This window comes from Vidua macroura, chromosome 14 (genome assembly GCF_024509145.1).
Source record: "Vidua macroura isolate BioBank_ID:100142 chromosome 14, ASM2450914v1, whole genome shotgun sequence".
Classification (NCBI taxonomy): Eukaryota; Metazoa; Chordata; class Aves; order Passeriformes; family Viduidae; genus Vidua; species Vidua macroura.
In genome coordinates this window covers 6,278,082-6,299,222 of record NC_071584.1, presented here as the reverse complement: position 1 = coordinate 6,299,222, position 21,141 = coordinate 6,278,082, and the positions used below count along the sequence as shown (strand labels likewise).

The 21,141-nt window shown below is 58.5% G+C and overlaps 2 protein-coding genes across 9 annotated transcripts in view; one reads left to right on the top strand and one right to left on the bottom strand.

Moving 5' to 3' along the window:
- DGKK (diacylglycerol kinase kappa) overlaps window positions 1–13,405 on the top strand; it is a 20,852-nt gene extending 7,447 nt beyond the window's left edge. For 3 of the 5 annotated variants that reach the window (XM_053990351.1, XM_053990348.1, XM_053990349.1), the window contains exons 3-30: window positions 2,718–2,828; window positions 2,943–3,023; window positions 3,251–3,355; window positions 3,564–3,696; window positions 3,883–3,989; window positions 4,412–4,537; window positions 4,681–4,783; window positions 6,268–6,430; window positions 6,527–6,635; window positions 6,794–6,933; window positions 7,069–7,150; window positions 7,639–7,730; window positions 7,978–8,077; window positions 8,324–8,564; window positions 8,795–8,893; window positions 9,004–9,103; window positions 9,533–9,640; window positions 10,092–10,188; window positions 10,267–10,374; window positions 10,514–10,627; window positions 10,759–10,893; window positions 10,977–11,143; window positions 11,247–11,364; window positions 11,451–11,537; window positions 11,629–11,745; window positions 11,825–11,927; window positions 12,443–12,573; window positions 12,979–13,405. In XM_053990351.1, coding sequence (XP_053846326.1) covers window positions 2,718–2,828; window positions 2,943–3,023; window positions 3,251–3,355; window positions 3,564–3,696; window positions 3,883–3,989; window positions 4,412–4,537; window positions 4,681–4,783; window positions 6,268–6,430; window positions 6,527–6,635; window positions 6,794–6,933; window positions 7,069–7,150; window positions 7,639–7,730; window positions 7,978–8,077; window positions 8,324–8,564; window positions 8,795–8,893; window positions 9,004–9,103; window positions 9,533–9,640; window positions 10,092–10,188; window positions 10,267–10,374; window positions 10,514–10,627; window positions 10,759–10,893; window positions 10,977–11,143; window positions 11,247–11,364; window positions 11,451–11,537; window positions 11,629–11,745; window positions 11,825–11,927; window positions 12,443–12,573; window positions 12,979–13,053 — 3,252 coding nt within the window. In that variant the 3' untranslated portion in view covers window positions 13,054–13,405. Of the gene's footprint in view, window positions 1–2,390; window positions 2,555–2,717; window positions 2,829–2,942; window positions 3,024–3,250; window positions 3,356–3,563; window positions 3,697–3,882; window positions 3,990–4,411; window positions 4,538–4,680; window positions 4,784–6,267; window positions 6,431–6,526; window positions 6,636–6,793; window positions 6,934–7,068; window positions 7,151–7,638; window positions 7,731–7,977; window positions 8,078–8,323; window positions 8,565–8,794; window positions 8,894–9,003; window positions 9,104–9,532; window positions 9,641–10,091; window positions 10,189–10,266; window positions 10,375–10,513; window positions 10,628–10,758; window positions 10,894–10,976; window positions 11,144–11,246; window positions 11,365–11,450; window positions 11,538–11,628; window positions 11,746–11,824; window positions 11,928–12,442; window positions 12,574–12,978 lie in introns of those variants that run through there. The other 2 variants (XM_053990353.1, XM_053990350.1) reach the window with 2 other exon arrangements.
- CCNB3 (cyclin B3) lies at window positions 11,065–21,141 on the bottom strand. Of its 4 annotated transcripts, none has more exons than XM_053990361.1 (13): window positions 18,982–20,932; window positions 18,180–18,334; window positions 17,339–17,457; window positions 17,174–17,257; window positions 16,893–17,011; window positions 16,315–16,417; window positions 15,905–16,006; window positions 15,655–15,747; window positions 15,260–15,397; window positions 14,667–14,822; window positions 14,231–14,380; window positions 13,941–14,071; window positions 11,065–11,149 (listed from the first exon to the last, which is right to left on the bottom strand). In XM_053990361.1, exons 1-13 carry the CDS (start codon window positions 19,038–19,040, stop codon window positions 11,134–11,136), a joined length of 1,425 nt encoding a protein of 474 aa, XP_053846336.1. In that variant the 5' UTR covers window positions 19,041–20,932; the 3' UTR covers window positions 11,065–11,133. The 4 variants fall into 4 exon arrangements, with proteins under 4 accessions (XP_053846336.1, XP_053846335.1, XP_053846334.1 ...); XM_053990360.1 differs by lacking the exon at window positions 11,065–11,149 and adding an exon at window positions 13,585–13,807 and having other exon boundaries at window positions 15,905–16,003; XM_053990359.1 differs by lacking the exon at window positions 11,065–11,149 and adding an exon at window positions 13,585–13,807 and having other exon boundaries at window positions 18,982–20,930.

Sequence of the window (21,141 nt, the reverse complement as noted above, 5' to 3'; positions counted from 1 at the left end):
TGTGGTGACCCTGGTGCTCTGGACAGGGCTCTGGGGAGCCAGCACAGCAGGGGTGATGCCATCCTGGCATGGTCTGTCTGCCCTTGCCATCATCACCCCTTTCCTGTTTGCAAAGAGGAAGCCCTGGGCTCCCCCAGCAATGCTGCTGCAGTGTGGCTTCCCACCACGTGGCTGGGCCTGCTGCTGGCCTTGGCCATCAGGTACCTCTCAGGTGTCCTCCTGTTGTTCATTCCAAAAGCAGGGGTCCAAAACCATGGAGCCTCTTGGGAGCTGCTCCCTGCCCCAGCAGCTGGAGCAGTGCTCCTGGCTGAAACCCATGATCAAAAAAATGAGGTGGGTGGGTGGGTGACTTACCACAGTGAGATCCCAAAATAGCCCTCTGGCAACCCAGACTTGTGTGCCTGCCCAGGCAGCATAGAACAGCTGGACTCCAGGGCTTATTTTGGAAAGGGGACTTGCCTTATTTTCCCCAGGGAGGGTTTATGTGGCCCCATGCTGGCACCAATGGAACCTGTACCACATGGCATCACACACCAGGGATGACGCGGCCTGGATGGGCAGCTGAGGAGTTGTGCAGCAAAATGCTGCACATGGCGACACAGAGGGCTTGGGCTTTGATTGCCCAAAGTAGCCCACAAGGGTGGGCATAGGGAGAGGTGCCCCTGAGCTTCTCTACACCAATTTTGCCACCCCATGTTAGGATGGCTAGGGATTAGTCTGCACTGGTGGGAAACTGAGGCACAGTCCCCCCCAGCCATGGTATTGCAAGTGTTGTAAAGCTCTCATGGGTGTTGTGGTGGAGGTGGGGGAGTCTGCCTTTCAGGGCAGCTGCATCCTGTCCCTGGGAGGGCCAGGACTCTGACATCTTGGGACTCGGTGATGACTTTTTGCTGCTGTCAGGAGCTGCAGGAGTGGGTGCCACCCTCCCTTGCAGCCAGTCCTTGCTGTATCCTGCCACCCACGTGGCCCTGGAGCCAGGCAGAGTGCCCATGCCCAGCTGGCTCCAGCCCCTGCTGTGATAGCCCTGAGGCGCCATCATGGACCCTCCTCTTCTTCCTTCTCCTTGTCATCCTTTTCTCCTGCTGCCCCCCCCCCCCCGCCCCGCCCTTCACTGTCACAGCTCCTCACACCACTCCTCGCTGTCACACACTGCCTGTCCTTTGCAGCACCAGCAATGACTGCAGCAAACACGGCACCTGTGCCTGATGAGTGCAGCCAGGTGTGGTGGATGTGGTGTTTGGGGCTGGATCCCACCGGGCTATGGCAGGACCCCAGCTTGTCCCCTCCTGGTGTGGGGCAAGGGCTGCTAGGGTGCATGGTCTGTGTGTGGATCTGGGGGTCACAGCTGGACCCCACTGGGAGGATCCCTCTGCACTCTCGCAGCTGAGAGGCCAGGAAAGGGATGCAGTGTGTCCCGGGGTGCTGGCACTGGGGACAACGGGGCTGTTTGAACCTGCACCGATATTCCCAGGCATCATGGTGATTGACCAGAGCCAAACTCTGCACCAGTCTTGGGGAGTGATAAAGGCTTAAAACATCCCTCTTCAAACTCCAAGCTGGAAGAGAGCAGGGAACAGTGTGGTGGGTGTCCCAGGGAGGTTTGGGAGGGTTGTGCATTTGGGGAGTTGAGGCTCAGGGAGCACCCCAGGCAGGGTTTTAGCTGCTCTTTAAAGGCTTTTGCTATTCCTGGTGCTTTTGCCATCTGGTTCACACCGTGGGGCAGTAGATTAAGGTTGAGACCTGGGCCTGGTGTGTTTGCAGGCTGACGGGTGCCTGGGTGCCACCTCTTGCAGCACATGGGTTGGCACAGGAGTGCAGAGCCCCAGGGCCATGCTTCTCCCGCTGTGCCCTCGTGCCCAATGCTAATTTGCCGTTAAATGTGGCTTGTCATCATGTGCCTGGATTGGATACAACCACTGTGGCAGCTAATTGCAGAGAAGCAGCCGAACAGAGCTGCCGGTGGTGTTTAAAGAAGATACAATCAAAGATGAGGCAGTGCCAGAGCATCTCTGCCGCCTCTTTCAGGCTCATAGCCATGTTGCAAACACTAATTAATTGAGTCTTGTAAACACCACTGCGAGAAGGGTAAATATTGGCAGGTGCTGGGTTTCGGGAAGGGCAGAGGATGGGCAGCCAGGTTGCAGTGATGCACTGTGCTGCAAGGGATGCTCTGCCTGCTGTGGGCTGCCCTCAGCCCCGGGTTGTTCTCTCCGGGGGCTGTGGGGGCAAGGCAGAGCTGGCTGCATTCCGGCTGTCTGCTCTCCAAACCAGCTGGGGCCGCAGTACCCAGGTAATGCCACTTCAAAGATGCAGTCCAGGTATCTCTGGGGCACTAGTGTCCTCTTAAAGGAAGCTCTCCTGGCTCCAGTTCTGCCCTTGGCTTCTAGGGAGCTGCAGCAGGGTGAGGATTGAGGATCTCCAGGCACTACCCTGGGGATGGAGAGGAAGCATCAACAGTGGAGCCTCTGCACTGCTGGAGACCTGCATCTTCCAGCCCTGCCATGCCCAGCAGCATCCTTCCAGCTCACAGGGAGTGCCCAGTGCCCAGGCAATAGTAGGCAGGGAACATCATTTCCCCTGCTACATGCAGCAGAGAGTGAACCCCAGAATGTCCAATCTGTGCTCCTGGGGACCCAGGGACTGGTGTCACAAGGGAAAGTGGTGGCTTTGGTGATCCTGAGGGGCTACGGGAGCTCAGAACATTGTGGTCTCTGCAGAAGAGCGTAAAGGAGGGGCTGTTGCTGAAGCAGACGAGCTCCTTCCAGAGGTGGAAGAGACGATACTTCAAGCTGCGAGGCAGGACACTTTATTATGCTAAGGATGCCAAGGTAGGCTGGGGGGTGCTTCCAACATGCCCAGTTGGGGGGTACCTGAGACTGCCAGCCCAGGAGGGGACAGAGATCCCTGCCTGGTGGACTGGGGCTCTGGTTCCTCCCTCGCAGTCCCTGATCTTTGATGAGGTGGACCTGTCTGATGCCAGTGTGGCTGAGACCAGCACCAAGAACATCAACAACAGTTTCACGGTGAGGGAGGTGTGGGGCTACCAACTGCACCCTGTAGAGACCTTGGCACCTTGTGGGGAGGCACTAGAGACCTCCCTCATCCCCCCAAAGCCATGGGGCACTCCATAGCATGGCCTCCTGCTGCTCGAGGTGGCACTGCTGTGCCAGAGATTGCTGGGGTCTGTGCTGGGTTCTGGCTGGCCTGGCAGTGGCCTTGCAGGAGAACGTGGGGATGGTGGCTGTTGCAGGTGATCACGCCATTCAGGAAGCTCATCTTATGTGCGGAGAACCGGAAGGAGATGGAGGACTGGATCACTGCCCTGAAATCCGTTCAGAAGTGGGAGATCCATGAGGTAATGTGGGCAGGGTGCTGTATGGATCTGTATTTCTATGTGGAGTGTGTTTCCCTCTGTGTGCCTTTGATTGCCAGACAAGAGCTGTTGTCCTTGGCATCGCCCCACAAAGAGGACAGGAGTTGGGCTGGGGGGACTCAAGGGGCCAGGAGGGAGTGAGTGCCAGCTGAGGGTGCCCGGCACTGATGGGGCAGGGCTGTGCCTCCAGGCCACACAGTTCAACATGGAGCACTTCTCGGGCATGCACAACTGGTACGCCTGCTCCCACGCCCGCCCCACCTTCTGCAATGTGTGCCGCGAAGCTCTTCCAGGGGTCACCTCCCATGGCCTCTCCTGTGAAGGTCAGTGCTGGGGTCCTGCTGGGAGGTAGGCAGGGGTTGGGATCAGGGCGGGGCAGCCTCTCAAGGCTGGGCCAGAGCAGGAGTGGTGCAGGGTGATGCCCACTGCCCAGATGCAGAGGGGTTTGGGATCAGGGATGTGCATGCTGTGGGGACCTTCCCTGCTCCTCACTGCTCCCCCCCACGCAGTCTGCAAGTTCAAGGCACACAAGCGCTGTGCTGTCAGAGCCACAAACAACTGCAAGTGGACGACTCTGGCCTCCATCGGCATTGAAATCATCGAGGATGAGGATGGGGTAAGCAGGGGAGTCCCTGTCGGGGATCCTGGCAGGACAGATCCTCCAGCAGAACTAGCCTTGCTGTGCCCAAATCAGGAAGCAGGAAGAAACTGTAGCTGTCCCCTGCACTGTGTGGCCTCTGGGCTTGGCTCTGCAGGGGCATAGCTTGGGGACACCTCTTCTGGAACCCTGTATCAGGATCCCTTTTAGCTGTCCAAGTGGGACCACCTCCAGACATTTTCTGGGGCTATGTCTGACCTGCCTCACATGCTGATGGCTTCAAGCAGCCAGGTGGGCAGGGATGAGAGGACATGGGAGGGGTCCCAGACCGGCCTTGCCCTGCTGCATGGCACCACCTCCATGGTGCTTGGGGAAAGAGGTGGCCTATGATCTTTCCCTCAAGCGTGCAGGATGCTATTGGTAGCTGCCCTTCTCTGCAGGTGGCCATGCCCCATCAGTGGCTGGAGGGGAACTTGCCCGTCAGTGCACGCTGTGCTGTCTGCGACCGAACCTGTGGCAGTGTCCGGAGGCTGCAGGACTGGCGGTGTCTCTGGTGCAAGGCCATCGTAAGGAAATACCATCCCTGTCCCCACCCCTCTCCCAGCACAGACAGCACTGCCCCTCCTCTGTGCATCTGCGAAAGCTCATGCTGGAGACTTTGGTGCTGCGTTCCCCAGCTTTGCTCATACAGGTGTTCCTGTGTTCCCAGGTTCACAGTGCCTGCAAGGAGCTCCTTGGCAAGAGGTGCCCCCTGGGCCAGTACAAAGTGTCCATCATCCCACCAACTGCCTTGAACAGCATCGATTCTGATGGTGAGTCGTGGAGGGCACTGGTCTGGTGGGGCGGACAGGCTGTTTGGGATAGGGCTCTGAGCTCTCTGAGGTCCTCTGGAGGTTCTGACTTGTGGCACTGTGCCTGTTTTGTGGGGCAGCAGGAACACCACCTTCAGTAGACTCCAGAGTCAACACCCCTCCCTTAGTTGAAGGCTGCTTGTTGCCTTGCACCCTGTTTCAGGGCTTGGTGGTATTCCGTGGGCTTTGGGGTGGCCTTTCTTGCCTGCATGTGGCTTTAGCTGCTCCTGCCAGGCCACCACTTGCAGTGGGTCAGGACATGGTCCCTCTGTGCTGGGATCAGCAGTGCCAGCCCTACACCCCTGAGGTGGGCTGTCCTCTGTTGCACCTCAATGGTTCAGCATCTCTCAAGGCAGGATAAAGCTCTTGCTTGGGTTATTTCTCAGTGTCTGAAGCTCAGCTGGTTTTTTGGTAGTGCAGAGCACAGCTTTGCCCTGGCACGGGACACTGCAGGAAGAAGCCATGTGGAGTGTGGGGGGAGCCCCCCAGCTGTCTCCTTCTCCTGAGGGGCCCAGCTGGGCTCCGCTGAGCAAAATCTGTTCTTCTCCTCCGGATATTTCTTTCTTCATTCTTTAATGCTTTTCACCACTCAGCTCAGCCGGTGGCTCATTTGCCTCGTTACTCATTGGGATGCTGTCAGGGTAACCATCACGTGGCTGTTTCTCAGCTCCAGAGCCTCGGCTGCTGGTGGCTGACCCCTGGCAGCATCTCTGCCCTGTTGCTTTCCAGCAGCCCAGCCATCCGTGGCTGTGACTGTTGCCCACCCGACTGGGAACAGCTTAGCAAGGCCTCAGTCCCGCCTTGTCCTGCCATGCTGTCCTGCTGCAGCATATGGGTACTGCTGGCAGCGAGCTTTTCCGCTGCAGCCCACGCTCTGACTCAGCAGCTCTCAGTGCTTTGTGTTACCAATCTGCTCTGCTCAGCTGGGCTGGGAGTGGAGATGGAGCAGTGGCCAGGCAAGGAGGGGGGGGATGTGGGGATGTTGCCCCCATGCTCCTACTGTGGTGGCGGTGCTAGGGCTCCTGGTTGCAGCCCACGGGGCTCTAAGGGCAATGACTGTGGGGCTGGTGCCAGTGGCATGATGGCTGATATGGTCCCTGCTGCAGCATTGCTTGGTCTGCCAAGGGAAGACCAAGGGAAGGAGCCTGCAGACACCAGCCAGGGAACTGGGATGGCCAAGATGTGCCTGAGGCAGGTGCAGGCTCTGAGCCAGCTGTCATCCTGCTCTGCCTTGGGCACATTTCTTTCCCCATCTCATTTCTTTAAAAGCACAGTGCTTCCTCTTCCCTCTGCCCCTCAGCATCCCCCGGACATCCCCATCACTGTCCCTCCTGCCCCAGCACCCCACAGGTTGGGCTCGGCACAGATGGAGTGTCCTTACTCTGCTCTCCTGAAGTGCGTGTGGGGAGTGAGAGCCGGAGCTCATGTGTTTGGGCTTACTGCAGGTTTCTGGAAAGCCACCTGCCCCTCGACCTGCTCCAGCCCTCTCCTGGCCTTTGTCAACTCCAAGAGTGGGGACAACCAGGGTGTCAAGTTTCTGCGCAAGTTCAAGCAGTTCCTCAACCCAGCCCAAGTCTTTGACCTCATGAATGGGGGCCCACACCTGGGGTAAGCACCAGCCTGAGCACCGTGGAATTGCCTTGGTGGGATCCCAGTAGGCACCTGGCACAGCACCTAGTCCCTCTCTCCTTGCCCCCCACCCAGGCTGCGTCTCTTCCAGAAGTTCTCCACCTTCAGAATCCTGGTGTGTGGTGGGGATGGCAGCGTGGGTTGGGTGCTCTCTGAGATCGATGCCCTTGGCCTCCACAAGCAGGTGAGTTGGGAGTGCCTGGCACTGCTAGTGCAGGCTGGCACCATCCCCAGCACTGGCACACTCTGTGTGCCCCAGAAATGGGGCACAGCAGAGTTGGGGGTGTCACAGGTGCCCCTGGGGGCTGCTCTGAGCCCCCCCACTCTGTCTCTTTCCTGCAGTGTCAGCTGGGTGTCCTGCCACTGGGGACTGGTAATGACCTTGCACGGGTCCTGGGTTGGGGCAGCCTGTGTGACGATGACACTCAGCTGCTGCAGATCCTGGAGAAGCTGGAAAGGGCCACCACCAAGATGCTGGACCGGTGAGCAGAGCATGGAATACATGCCTCTCTGTCCCCTCTACCTTGGCATTTCTTGGGCAGCCTGTCCCAGTTCCTTGCCTGTCCCTGTGCTAGGGGGCCAGGAAATGGCAAGCAGCCATGGTTTCTGTTTTGCAGGTGGAGTGTGCTTACCTATGAGGCCCCCAAGCAGTCCCCCTCAGCCCTGAAGGAGGAGGAAAATGGGGACTCCAACGTCCAGGTGGGAACCTGGATGTTGGCATTTGGGGGCTTGAGATGGGGAGGGCAGGCTGGAGGGCAGGTTCCTGTTCAACCCAATTCAGAGACACACAGGGAAGGATGGCACAGCAAGAGGTTATTCTGGGGGTCCCTGGGGATTGGGGCTCTGAGGGGGCTGGAGTTGGCTGCATGCAATGAAATGAGCCTGGCAGGTCTCAGCTTGGCATGTGCAGTTGGGAGCAGAAGTTGAGGTAGAGCTAGCCTGCCACTGGCCAGCTGCTTTGGACTCTTCTGTGTGCTCCTGTTCAGCCCCTTGCCTCAGTTTCCCTCCTGATGCGACTGACCTCCCCTCTGCCCAGCAGCATGGGCGTGGCTACCCTCAGTGCTGGGGAGTGAGCTGAATAAGGGCTGATCATCCCCAGTTCAAGGCTGGCTGGGCTAAGCTCCATCCCTGAGCAGGGCACATAGCGAGGTGGCAGGTGTCCAGCTGTCTCCACCTGTGTCCCCCAGGTCCAGATCTCGCATTACGCGGACTCCGTTGCCTTCCACCTGGCCAAGATCCTGGAGTCAGACAAGCACTCAGTGGTGATCTCCTCTGCAAAGTAAGGAGGGGGCTGTTGATGGGGGTGCCAGGAGCCCCTTTTGCTGGGCTGGGGCCTGTCCTCAGGACCACTGCACCCCCCTCGGCCAGGCTGAGAAGCAGCTGCCAGCTGTGCTGGTGCCTGACAGATAATCCTGGCGCTGGCCCTCTGGAGCAGCGGGTGTTATCCCAGCAGGTGCCCTGGCTGGCATCTGTGCCTCGCTGGCCACCCCGTGCCCCTCTTGACCTCCAGCCACTTCCTTTGGCAGGTTCCTCTGTGGCACTGTCAATGACTTTGTGACCGAAGTTGGGCGGGCTTACAAGAGGGCGACAGAGAACAAGCAAGAGGCTGAGCTGATGGCACGGAAGGTGTGTTGCAGGGGAGCTGGAGGGTTGGGTCAAGCTGTGGCACTGCTCCCGAGCAGGGGAGGGGTTGCTCCGCAGGCCTCTGCCCTTGTTGAACATGTATTGGGGTGTGCCATGCTTGGGGTGCCCAGGCACGGGGTGTGCAGGTGCTTGGGGGTATCCAGGCACTCCTAGTGCCCAGGGAAGCACCCAGCAGTGGTGGAGGGCAGCAGCTTGTGCCAGGTGCTCAGTGGGGTAGGTGTCCCACAGTGCGCCATGCTGAATGAAAAGCTGGACTCGCTGGTGCGGGAGCTGAATGAGGAAGCTCAGGCCATCATGGTCCCTGAAGAAATGGCACAGGCCACCCATGCTGATGTCAAGGACCAGGAGAAAGCTGGCAGCTTCAACCCCAGTCCTATGCCTCGCATCTTCAAATCCAAGGAGCAACTCATGCTGCGGGCAAACAGCCTGAAGAAAGCCCTGCGGCAAATCATTGAGCAAACAGAGAAAGGTGAGGGAGTGGTGGGAACTGGCAGCTTCCCTGATGCTGCAGCAGCCTGGCAGGGGCTGTGAAGCTACAGTGGGTTGGTGCTGGACCCGTGCCTTTGTTCTCCCCTGGGATCCTTGGGGTTGGCAGCAGTGGCCCCCCCTGGGCCCTTCCTGGCCCGAGCCCACAGGGCTGACTCGAGGAGGGGCTACAGCGCTGCACAGACTCCCTGTCATGCCCCTCTTTGTATCCAGCTGTGGATGAGCAGAACAAGCAGACCCAAGCCTACCAGGGCAGTGTGGGCCCCAGCAAGGACATCTCGGAGGAGTTCAACAAGGAGGAGGAGAAGCTCAGTAAGATGCCAGCAGGACACATAGCATTTTGTGGGGGCATGGGGGTGAGCTGTGGGATGGGCTCAGGGTGAGAACCCATGCGACAGCTACCTCCCTGTCACCCTGGCCAGGCTCCCGGCGGGTGACGGTGACCTCTGCATCTTCCTCCATCACCCTGGACCGGCCAGATACCTTTGGCAGCTTGCAGTTCCCTGAAGACCCCAGCACCCTGTGAGTCAGGTGTTCTGCCTGCCCTGGGGACCCTGGCCCACTCTTGCTGCCCAGGAGCAGAGCTGGTACCATGCTGCCCCTTTGAGGAGGCTGCTGCAGCAGCCTCTGCCCACCAGTGTGGCATCCCTGCCAGCAGGCCCTCCCTGACCAAGCAGTGCCCATGCTGGGGGAGCCTGCCTGTGGATGGTGTGGGATCTCTGGCTGATGCTTGGAGCTTGGTGTTCCTGCCTGCAGGCAGGTCCTGGATGTGCCATGGGTGTCCTGCCACAGTGACTGAGGGAAATGCGGCCATCCCTGCTAGTTTTGGTCAGGCTTCCCAGTGGCAGCAGCTCTGCTCCAGTGGGTGTTACGCTGCATCCTCTGGTGCCAACCCAGAGTCACCGATGTGCAGCTGCTGCTCAACCTGTTTTCCCTCTTTGCTGATTTCAGACACTTCTCAGAGAAATGCGTCATGAATAACTACTTTGGCATAGGCCTGGATGCAAAGATCTCCCTGGAGTTCAACAACAAACGCGATGAGCACCCCAAGAAGTGCAGGTTGGCTGGAACCCCCAGATTTCCCCCAGGAAAAACAGGTACCCCTGGCTTCCCAGTGCCATCAAACTGCTGGGAGCCATAGGGGTGACTCAGTGCTACTGTGTTGGGGATCCTTCCTGCAGCAGATTTTGTACCTGCACCCATTGCTGGGATGAGCACCCCTTGGTGGCAGGTTGCAAACTCCCCAGAAAGGGTGAAGACATGAGGACATGGTAGGATTTACTTGCTCTGCACCTGGAGAGAGGGACATTGCCACGCTGGCATGGAAGGGTTGAAATCTGGGTGCAACATGCTGCACCTTTGGCTTTTCTGGGAGGTAGCAGGAACTGAGGAAACTAAGGTGGGGCCAGCAGTCTGGGACTGTTCAGCACGGTGCCCCAGGAAGCGTGTGAAGCCTGTGACAGGCAGTGGGGAGCCCACAGCCCCTCATCTGTTCCACTTTGCCCCACAGCAGCCGCACCAAGAACATGATGTGGTATGGGGTGCTAGGCACAAAGGAGCTCCTGCAGCGCACCTACAAGAACCTGGAGCAGCGGGTACAGCTGGAGGTATAGGGCTGGGAGAACAGGGAAAGGGTGGGAGGGGCAGCGTTACAGCAGCCCCCCAGGCTTAGCCCTCTCTTGCAGTGTGACGGGGTGCCTATCTCACTGCCCAGCCTGCAGGGCATTGCTGTCCTCAACATCCCCAGCTATGCTGGGGGCATCAACTTCTGGGGAGGCACCAAGGAGGACAATGTGAGTGCTAGTACCGTGAGACAAGTTGGGTGGTGGGATGTCCTTTCCCCAGTCCTAAGATACCCCAGGGCAGGGGTGTCCCTGCTTTGGGCACACATGGGGGAAAATGGAAGTCTTCATGTGTAGTGGTCCTCTACAGAACTTTGGGGCTCCATCCTTCGATGACAAGAAGCTGGAGGTGGTGGCAGTCTTTGGCAGCATCCAGATGGCCGTGTCACGGGTCATCAACCTGCAGCACCATCGCATTGCACAGGTAGTGGCAAGGTACCCTGTAGGACCACGACTAATGCCTGAAAGCTTTTGGGGCAGCAAGGAAGCCTGAGGCAGTGCAGCTCTGCTCAGCTCAACAGCTATTCATGCCACCCTGGGCTGTCTGCCCCACAGTGCCGCATGGTGAAGATCACCATCCGGGGTGACGAGGGCGTCCCTGTGCAGGTGGATGGAGAGGCCTGGATCCAGCCACCTGGCATCATCAAAATCCAGCACAAGAACAGAGCCCAGATGCTGACAAGGGACCGGGTGAGACTGAGGTGCTCAGCAAGACAATGCTGGGACGTGGGGAGGGATGACCGTCTCAGAGGGGCCATGTCTGTCCCCCGCAGGCATTTGAAAGCACCCTCAAGTCTTGGGAGGACAAGCAGAAGGGGGAGAGCTACCGAGCAGCCACACGGCCACGGCTCAGCTCCCAGCAGTCCATGGAGTACCTGACCGAGGAGGAGAGCAGCCTCTTGCAGCAGGTCTCACAGGTCGCCGAGACCCTCATTGCCAGGTCAGACTGTGGGAAAGGGAATACAGTGGGCACAGGGAGGCCATGCAGAGGTGCCTGCCCAGCCCAGGGGAGTCCTGGCAGCTCCAGCCCCTGTCACCCACAGGATCCATGAGGCAGCCAAGGCTCACAAAGCCATGGAGCAGGAGCTGGCGCATGCAGTCAATGCCAGCTCCCTGGCACTGAGTGAAGCCCTTTCCCACAAAGCTGCTGGCACCTCAGAGGTGAGCAGGGACTGGGAGTGTAAGGCAGCCTTTACTCAGGCCCCGTGGGGCCCTGCCACTCAAGGGGGTACCCCTCTGTGCCCCAGTTTCTCAGCAGGAATATGGCTGTGGAGATGGTGCTGAGCATCAAGGAGCTGTGGGCTGAGACCAGGGCATTCCTGGAAGGGAAGGCGGTGAGTGAGGGGCTGGAGAGCAGCCAAAGCCCCGCAAGGCTGCTACCTGTGGGGGTGGCAGCAGGTTGGGCATGGTCCCTGTCCCCCACAGCTGGACTCGCCGCAGGAGGAGGAGGCACTTCAGGGGCCCCTGACTGTGCTGGGCCAGGAGTTGCAGCGGCTGCTGGACATCCACTGGCTGGGCCCTATTGCCCACCCTGCTGAGGAGGTGGGTGCACAGGGCCTGGGGTCTGGCACAGCCCAGCCTCAGGGAGCTGTAGCATCTCACCAAGCCTGGCTTCTCACAGGAAGGTGCCAGCAAGGGCAGCTTTAAGCTTCGCCTCAACATCCCCAAGCCCAGGAAGGAGAAGGACAAGCTGCAGAAGCAGAAGGCCAACAGTGCGCTCCCAGGTAAAGTGAGCAGTGTGCCAGGGAGAGACAGGTGGTGCAGTCCCTGCTAGAAAGGACCCCTCTGTGCTGACCTATCCCTCAATCTCCTGTCCTGGGGATGCTGGGGAAGAATCCTCAGGAAGGGGGAGCAGGGCTGGCTGGGGGTGGCACCCTTGTCACCAAGAGCCCCTGACAGCTTTTTCTGATATCAGACATGCAGAGCACCCCAACCCCATAACGCCTTGGCTAGGGGGAGAAGGGGGCCCTGGTACAGCTCAGACCTTTGGGTAAGTCCCTTGTCCACAGCTGGGGGTCTAGTTGAGGTGGAGCAGCTCAGGTACTCTGTAAGTAAGCCAAGGAGAGGAGAGACCTCTGCAGCCTGAGCAGTCTATGGCCTCTGGCCCTGCTGGAGTCAAGGGTGGGAGGGGGTATACTGTCTGCTGAGCACAGGCTGCCATCACTGCTGTCTGCCCTGCTGCGTCCCACTGCCTCCACGGGACCCAGCAGTCCACCACTGTGCTTTTCCTCCCTGCTAGCAGACAAGTGGAGCTCCGAGGAGGTGGCAGCTTGGCTGGAAGCGCTTGGTTTAGGGGAATACAGGGACATTTTTGTCCGGCATGACATCCAGGGCTCAGAGTTGATTCTGCTGGAGAGGAGAGACCTTAAGGTACAGCCCCCTTGTGCCTCCTGAGGGACACCCTGCCCTGGGGAGCATGGTGTCCTCCACCCCTCCTCTCCCTATCCCTCCTGGTGGCAGGTTGGCCCTACATCTGGGTCTGCAGAGTTAAGCTTGTGCACAGGGGCGGGGAATCAGGGGAGGAAGGTGGCCTTGGTCCTCCAGCTTGCAGGGCTCCATACACCTGTGCAAAGCAGCATCCAACCCTCACCTCCATTCAGGCATGGGGATGTGCTTTCAAGAGGACAACGGGCTTCAAGCAAGCGCTCTGCTCTAGCAAGGGAGAGTGTGGGGAGCTGGGCTGTGCCTCATCCTCCACCCTGTGGCTTGTCTACCAGCAAGGGCCAAGAGCTGGACCCCTGCAAATACATCACCTCCACTTTCTCTTTCCTGCAGGACCTGGGGATCACCAAAGTGGGCCATATGAAGAGGATCCTTCAGGCCATTAAGGAACTCAGCAACCCGCCCTAGGCTGACAGCAGAGCAGCAGCCCAGCCCAGGTGCTGGGTGGGTGCTGCCCCAGGGAACAGGGGTTGGGTAGGGGAACAGGTCCCTGCCCCTGCCCCATATGTATGGAGCTCACCCTGCTTGCCTCGCTTTAACTCTGTCCCAAGTGACCCTGGAGCCACTGCTTCTCCCCCAGCCTATGGGGCTGGAGACACTGAAGCAGAGGTCTACCCTGATAGGTGTGTGGTCTGACCCCATCAGGGTCACTGTAGGAGCTGGGGCCACCCTCTGTGTGCTCAAGCTGGAGCCAAAGCAAAGTTTCCCCTTCCCCATGTGAGTATTTATGCTGTGTAAATATTTGGAGAGAAGATGCTCATTGCTGCTGCTCGCACAGTGTCATTACTAAGGGGAAGGTGGGGAGGAGGGAATTGAGAATACCTTTCCAGCCTTCACCCCTGAGCTCCCTGCTCCCCACCAGTCACCCTGCTCTCACCCTCTGTCTCATCACGACACAGGGGAGTAGAGTGCTGGAGCTCAGTCTCCAGTGCCAGCATGTACAACAAACACATTTTATTAACAGTTACACATGACTTTTTTTTCCCCCTCCCCCCCCCCTTCCTCAGTTAAAATTACTATTACTTATGTACATGGTACCACCCTGCTTGAGGGTACCCCATTATTTACAAGCTTATTCACAGAGTAGGGCTAGGAGCTAGTGAGTGTCTCCTCGAGCTTGAGCATGTCCATGGGGGTGACTTTGGCAACCTCAAAGAAGACCCTGGAAGGAACACGTTGGCTTAGAGCTCAACCACAGCCCTGACACCCATCCACCAGTGCTCCCAGATCCCTACAGAGCCCCAGGGTGCATGCTGGTGGTGTCACTCCCTGAGACAGAGCCCCATGACTCTCACCTGTGTGAGTACTTGCTGCGCACAGCGTTCAGCTTGCCACGGGGCTGGTATGTGAGCAGGAAATTCAGCCTCTTCACCAGGGGGTGCAGGTCCTGGGCACTGTACCCACTGTAGTACTCCAGTGTAGGAGTCTGCAAGAGGACAGCAGGGCTAAGCCGTGTCTCCTCAGTGACAGGACAGCCATCATCTTCCCTGCCCAGCATCCAAATCTGATCACATCACCCCACTCACTAGTCCACTGGGTCCCCCTGCAGTGCCTCCCATGGTGCCTCAGCAGGGACAGTACTCACCCAGCCCCCGAGGTTCTTCATGGTAAGGGCCAGCAGCAGGCAGCTGGCAGCCAGCTTCGAGGGGCTCTCGCAGGCATAGTCGTACTCCTGCAGGGTCATCTCGCAGAGGAAGCGGGCCAGCGTCAGTGTCTCCATGGTGGCACGGGCACACTACATCCGGTGGCAGGGAAAGGCTCAGCCTTTTGAGCAATGCTGCTACCCTTCCCAACCTTTCTAGGATCTAGAATGCTGCCTCTGGGGCACAGGACAGAGATCCCACACACTCAGCCAACCCAGACCACCATCCTCACACCCCTGAACCCTTTTGAGGGGACCTGGACGAAGTTTCCTTGCTGCCAACTGGAAGCCTGAAGCCCCAGCAATGCAAGTCACTGTCCCCTGGAGCCAACAGAAGGGGTGCCTGGGGGCACCCAGCCCACCCTCCGAAAGCGCTCACCTTGGCAAAGCGCCGCAGGAAGCGGTAGGGGATGGGGATGTTGATGTCGAACTTGAGGGTGCTGAGGATGCTCATCTCCATAGCAATAAGCTCCTCCCGCTTGTAGGCATCATCACAGATATAGAGAAAGTCATCCACACATGGAGGGCACCGCTCCTGTAGGGGCACAACCGCTCAGCACCCCATTGGGGGCTCGTCCTGGCCTCACTCAGGAGATCCTGGCCATCCTGCAGGCCCTGTAAGTGTTCACGTGCTGCTGGACTCAGCAAGGACTCTTAACACCCTGTAGGACTTTTGTGATGTCCATGCTCACCCAGCCCTTGGCTTGAGCCCCATGCCTGCATTAAGTAAAGTAAGGTATCCTGCTGGTCTGTGCAGAGCAGAGAGAAGCTGGCTCTCCAGTGACAGCAGGACACAGGTTTCAGCCCATCATGACTGTGTTTGCAGCCCTTGGGACAGGAAGAAGGAAGATGACAGACATGCCACCCTGGCAGCTCTCAGGGCAGTAACCTGGCCTTCTCTATAACCCCCCAGGGACCATAGAGGCACAGCCCCTCTGCCCCTGCACCCCAGGAGAGCACACAAAGAGTCACCTCAAATTTGGAGGCAATGAGGATGGCAGTGGAGCCGATGAGCTGCAACTTCTCCCTCATGCTCACCACCTCCACCAGATAGTGGTCCACTAGCTTCACAGCCAGGTACAGTGTCTCATGGTTCAGCTCAAAGTTCTCCTGCAAGAATGAGAGTGGGGCTGAGAACAGAGTGTCAGACAGAAGTTAGGCCTGGCCAGCTCTTTCCAGCTCTCACAGAGGCCAGGGGTGCCTATGGGCCAGGCTCAGAGGGCAGGATGTAGGCTCATCCCTAGCCCACACAGGGGGAGGATCAGCTCTGCACTGGGAATGTTTGCAGGAGCCTCTGCCAGCACACTGAGGTCACACATGCCAAAGGCAGCATGGGGGCTGCTCTGCAGAAAGCTGTGCCCTCTCACCTGCACCTCCACCATCCAGTCCACAAGGATAGCACGCATGTCCCCACTGATGTCCGTCTGCTTCTCCATGTAGTCAGGAAGCAGGAATTTTTCCTGACAAAGAACCGGCTGTCAGGGACAGGGCAAACATCCCCATCCTCAAAGAAGCCCCTTCTCACCCTGTGCAGTCCCCTTCCAGGTGGTCAGAGCCTCTGAGCAGTCAGTGGCCCTGCCTGCAGTCACTCCACATGCCTGGACAGGCATCACCCACCTCTCTCTCCCGCATGTATTCAAAGATCTCCTTGGCATACTCTGCATTGGCGTAGGGGTCACCCAGCTGCTCCTTATCAATGTCCTCCACTGCTGGCACCTGCTGGCATGGAAGAGGCAGCAGTAAGGGGGAGGCTGTGAGTGCCAGTCACCTTCTCAGGGCAAGGCTCCTCTGCACCTCCCTTTTCCTACCTGCCCTCATCACCCTGCAGTCCCTGCCCCGCTCTTTCCCAGGGGAGGATTCTTGAAGGAAGATGGTGGTGCACTTTGCCCCCCTCCCCAGCTTTCCATCACCCTGGCTGAAGTCTCTCCAAGGCCCAGAGCACTGCCTGGTGCCCAAGTACCACCAGCGGCAGCCACAGACCGGTGCTGTGATGGGCCTGGGGCAATGCTCGAGCCCAGGGTCCTTACCTTCTGCTCAGGAGGCTTTAGTTCCTGTACAGACACTGGCTTCTCTGGCACAGGATCCACTTTGGGCTCTACAGGAGCTGTTGGGGGAGTTTTCTTCATTGACCTGGGAAGGACAAGAGCATAAAATCATTACTGGAAGAAGACCAAATTTCTTGGCTGAAAAGGGCCTTCCAGACACTCTTGCTGCTTCAGGAAGGGGCAAAACCACCCCTAAAATATCCCCACAGACTCCTAGAACAATTTAGGTTGGAAAAGACCTTTAAAGATATTGAGGACAACAGTTCCCCCAGCACTGCTATGCCCACCACTAAACCATGTCCCCAAGGGCCACATCCACATGACTTTTAAATCCTTCCATGGAAGGTGACTCTATAGCTGTCCTGGGCAGCCTGTGCCAGGGGAAGATTTTTTTCCCCTCATACCCATCCTAACTCTCCCCTGCCACAACCTGATGCCATTTATAGTAGATATACTATTTCCCTCCTGCATCTGGCTCAGCCTCCATCACCCAAGGGAAGCCCCTACTACTTGTCCTCATGGGACAAGTTTGCAGCAAACCCCTGCCCCCAGCTACTCACTTTTTTAGGTTGATTTCGTTGTTCTTGGCCACCCCTAAGGCATTATGTGCCTTCTGCACCTTGGGTGGGGCAACCTTCACAGCCTCCTTCTTCCCTGCCACCACCTGGTTCTTGCGAGCCTGTTTGGGTCAGGACAGGGGTGTAAAGGGGCTGCACAGTGGAAAGCAAGATATGCCCTGCAGGGAGACCTCTCTTCTCCCTAATGGGCATGGGGTATGCCCCCCCCACCATGGGGAGCTTACAGGGCACACCAGAGCCCCCACCCTCACAGAAGCACTCACATTGGTGATGTCTCCGAATGCTGATCTCTTCTTGGGCCCGCCCTGGGGTGAGGACGAAGACCTCTTCGCATGACAGCTCTCCTCCTGCAATAGAGGCTGTTAGAAGCTGGTGGTCAGCTGCCCCACAGGAGCCCCCCGACAGCCCTTGCTTGGCTCGGTGCTCACCTTCTCAGGGTCGAAATTCTCTGCAGCAGGGCCTACCTTGCCTGCTCGGGGCTGCTTGGTGGTCAGCATCTTGGCATTGCGTGGCAAGGGCACCCTCTCCCTGGGTCTCTGTGAGCAAGCTGGGGGCAAAGCATGATGTGATGGAGGCTGCTGCCCACCTGCCTCCAGGGACAGCCTCCCAGCTTGGGGCAGCACAGCGGGACGTTTGTCCCTCCTGCGGGTTAGCACAGCAGGACTGACGCCTTTCCTGAGCATGGCATGTGGGTGGTGCCCCAAGACAAGCCCAGGTGAGGGACAAATCTGGCTGGGTGCTCCCAGGGAGGAAGGGACACAGACCTCAAAGACCACCACCAAAAGCACTCTGCTGGGTGAGGTGGTAGGGGGGACAGGCAATTCCCACATTCCTGCATCCCAGAGAAGGATGCAAGGGCTTGCACTTCCTCGGAGATCCCCACTCTCCCACAACCCTCAGGGTCCCCTGGGGGAGTCGGGAGTCCCAAAATTCCCCTCTCTCCTGCATTCCCCGGAGTTCCCAGGGGAGCTGGGTATCTTGGAAGCCCTTACTCCCTTGCACCCTCCAGGGTCCCCACGCCTGCCACCAACTACAAGTCCCAGCGCTGCCCACTCCCCCGCAGCCCTCGGAAGCCCCACTCACCCATAACCGGGGGGAATCCCCCTCACTCAGTCATGCCCGAGGTGTCCCCTCCCCACTCACCCATGCCCGGGATGCGCTCTCCCCACTCACCCATGCCCCGGGTGTCCCCTCCCCAATTACCCATGTCCCAAAGTGTCTCCTCCCCACTCACCCATGCCCGGGGTGTCCCGCTCCCCACTCACTCACCCATGCCCGCTCGGCTGTGCCCGCACCTGCGGCCCCGGCGCTTTTGAAAGTAGCAGTTCGGTAGCGGCCGGCCAGCACTGGCCGAGCCTCGCCCAATCAGAGAGCGAGGCGGTGCCAGGCGGCGACCAATCAGCGGGCGCAGAGGGATGCAGTTGCTAAGGGGCAGGGCGGCAGGGTTTAAAATTCAACGCCAGTGACCAATGGAAAGGCGAGCATGCGGCGGGGGCGGGGCAAGCGCCGGGCCGGGCGGGCAGTGATTGGTGGGAGCGGGCGCCGTTTAAATCTGTTCTGCGGCCGCGGCGGGGCTGGCATGGCGGCGGGGCCGGCATGGCGGCGGGGCCGGCATGGTGGCCGGGCCGCGGGGTGGCGGCGCAGGGGGAGCGGCCGCGGCCTTGCTGTCGTTCGCGGCGGGTGGAGCGGCCTCCACTGCCTCCGTCCGCAGCCGAGGCTGTGCGTCCCAGACCTCGGGGCTGTCCTTTCCCACCGGGCTGGGGAACTCTGGTTTGGGGGACGGGATGTGCTGGCCGTGCACCTTCCCTGACCCAGTGTCGGGAACAGAGGGCTCGGATCGTTTGGATAATCACAGGACGGTTTGGGTGGGGAGGGACCTTAAGCTCAAGCCGTTCCACCCCCTGCCATGGGCGGAGACACCTTCCACTGTCCCAGGCTGCTCCCAGCCCCAGTGTCCAGCCTGGCCTTGGACACTGCCAGGGAGCCAGGGGCAGCCACAGCTGCTCTGGGCACCTATGCCAGGGCCTGCCCATCCTCACGGCGAAGATATTTTTCTTTTACCTAGTCTAACCTTACTTTCACTGTCTGAGGTAGCACAGGAGCACTGTTCATGTGGTGTCCTACAGGCATGAGTGACCAAGTTCAGGGTGAGGCTCACTGGGACTGCCCCATCATCTACAGTGACCAGGACAGGGTCAAAGCTACCAAGGCACACGTCACAGTCACTGTACTATGGGGTTGTGTGAGATACCGGCCACTTATCCAACATCTGCTGAGGGTAAGAGCACTCCATGTGTATCAAGGACCAGCCTTGAGGGCATTGCAGTTCTTGGGGAGACCCCTGCCATGCAGCCAGGCTGCTGGGCAGGGAGAGCTCGGAAAAGGCTCGCTCAGGCTGTCAGTTGGCTTGAAGTCAATTTCCATGTATCGGGAAAGGAATGCATGAGACTCCTCACACCCACAGCTTGCTTTGTTCCTTGATAAACTAGACTTGGAAAAGCCACCCACTTTTCATGTGTGAAACACGTGATCCATATTTGTATACTGGATGCTCGCTGTATCACTCTGCTCCTTTGTGAGTTTCCAGCACAGTTCTCTGCTCTTGTGCCACTACCATGCAGTGGTCCTGTGCCCTCAGCAGCTCTTGGGGGCTTTAGCACTATGCTGATCTCTGGCATAAGTGAAGCCCTCTCTGAGGTAAACTCAGCAGAGCTCAACATTGCAGCAGAGGAGAGCTTCCCCTGGCCCAGAAAAACCTTTCAAATTCCTAAGTTTAACCCAAGAACATCCTTTCAGATAATCACACACCCATGTGCTGCTATTGTGAGTGGAGCTGACGAACCCTGACTAGGGAAACACAGCAGTGCCAGCATCTGAGATTTAAACCTGCTGCCCAAGGGCTAGTGGGCAGGATGAGGCACATGGCTTGCATGCATGCTGCACACCTGCTACATGCGGGCAACTCTGCCACATCTCCAGCAGAAAGACCTGGACCATGGACAGCCAAGAGCAGAATTCTGCTCACAGGTTCAGTGGAGGTTTAAACCTGGGTCCCACAGATCTTGGGTCCCTTCAGTCCCCAAAACTGGTCAGGGTTGCTGCAGCTCCAGCCCACCTTGTTCCCTCCTTGGCCACTTGTCCTCTCCAGCCCCAACTCCCTCAGTGTCACTGCTTCTGTCTTTGGCCTGGGGGCTTCCTGAGGCTTGCTTGCTGTTGGTTTGGGATCCTGTGGGATCCAGGTGCCTGCCTTTCCCTATGCATGTTAAGGCAGTGCATAGCCTGGCCAAAAGTACAAGTTGGGTGAATACTAGCCAGGCAGAGCCAGAACACATCCCACTGCCAGTGGTTATCCTGTGGGATAAGATCCTCAGCCAAAACTCCCATCCAAGTCTGCCCACAGCTCTGTGGAGGCTGGGAGGAACTCTCTGCTTTGGGATAGGTTCACGTCTGTCTATCCTGCCCAAGCTTGGCACTGGGAAGCTGGCTTTTCCAGTCTCCAAAGCACTGCCATGCCGGTGCTTCTGGCAAAGCTCTTGGGAATCCCAGCCCTGCTGCAGGGGTGTGACTCCCACCACGCAAGCTGGAATTGCCCCTGGACATGGGGCGTGTGGGAGAAAAAATGAGGAGAGCAAGAATTGCAAGGTGAAGCCATGGGTGTGCAGCAGGACCTGTGGCAGCTGTCCAAGCATCGAGGCAAGGCTGTGGTCTCAGTCCTGCTCACAATCTATGGATACTGGGGGCCAGCTGGAGGTGAGACCTCTGCAAGCTCTCCTTGGGCTCTGACATTCCCTCAGCAACACCCCAAATCAGGTAGAATGCAGGTCCTTGGCTCCTCCCACTAGACTCTGCTGTGTGCTGGCTCAAGAGCATTTGTGCCTGGCATGTCCCTTTTGCGAGGAGAGCTGGGTTGCTGTTTCCATCCAGCCTCTTCCCACAGCACTAAAAAAGCCTGTAGTGCCTTTTTGAGTTGGAGCAGACCCCAGCCCCAGCCTGGCTTCCTGGCACCGCAGGACTGCCGAGAAGCCCCTCTGCATGGTATCTGGGAACCTTTGCTCCAGGGTTGCTTACCAGATGGGAAGCCCCAGGCTGAAGAAGAGCAGCAAGGATAGGGAAGCATCATTCCTGGGACCCAGATGGACTGTTTTTCCCCTTTCCCTTCCCCTTATTCTTTCCTGTGGTGAAACAGGCCCAACTTGTTGCTTCCCATGGCCCAGTGCCAGAAGTGCTGGTG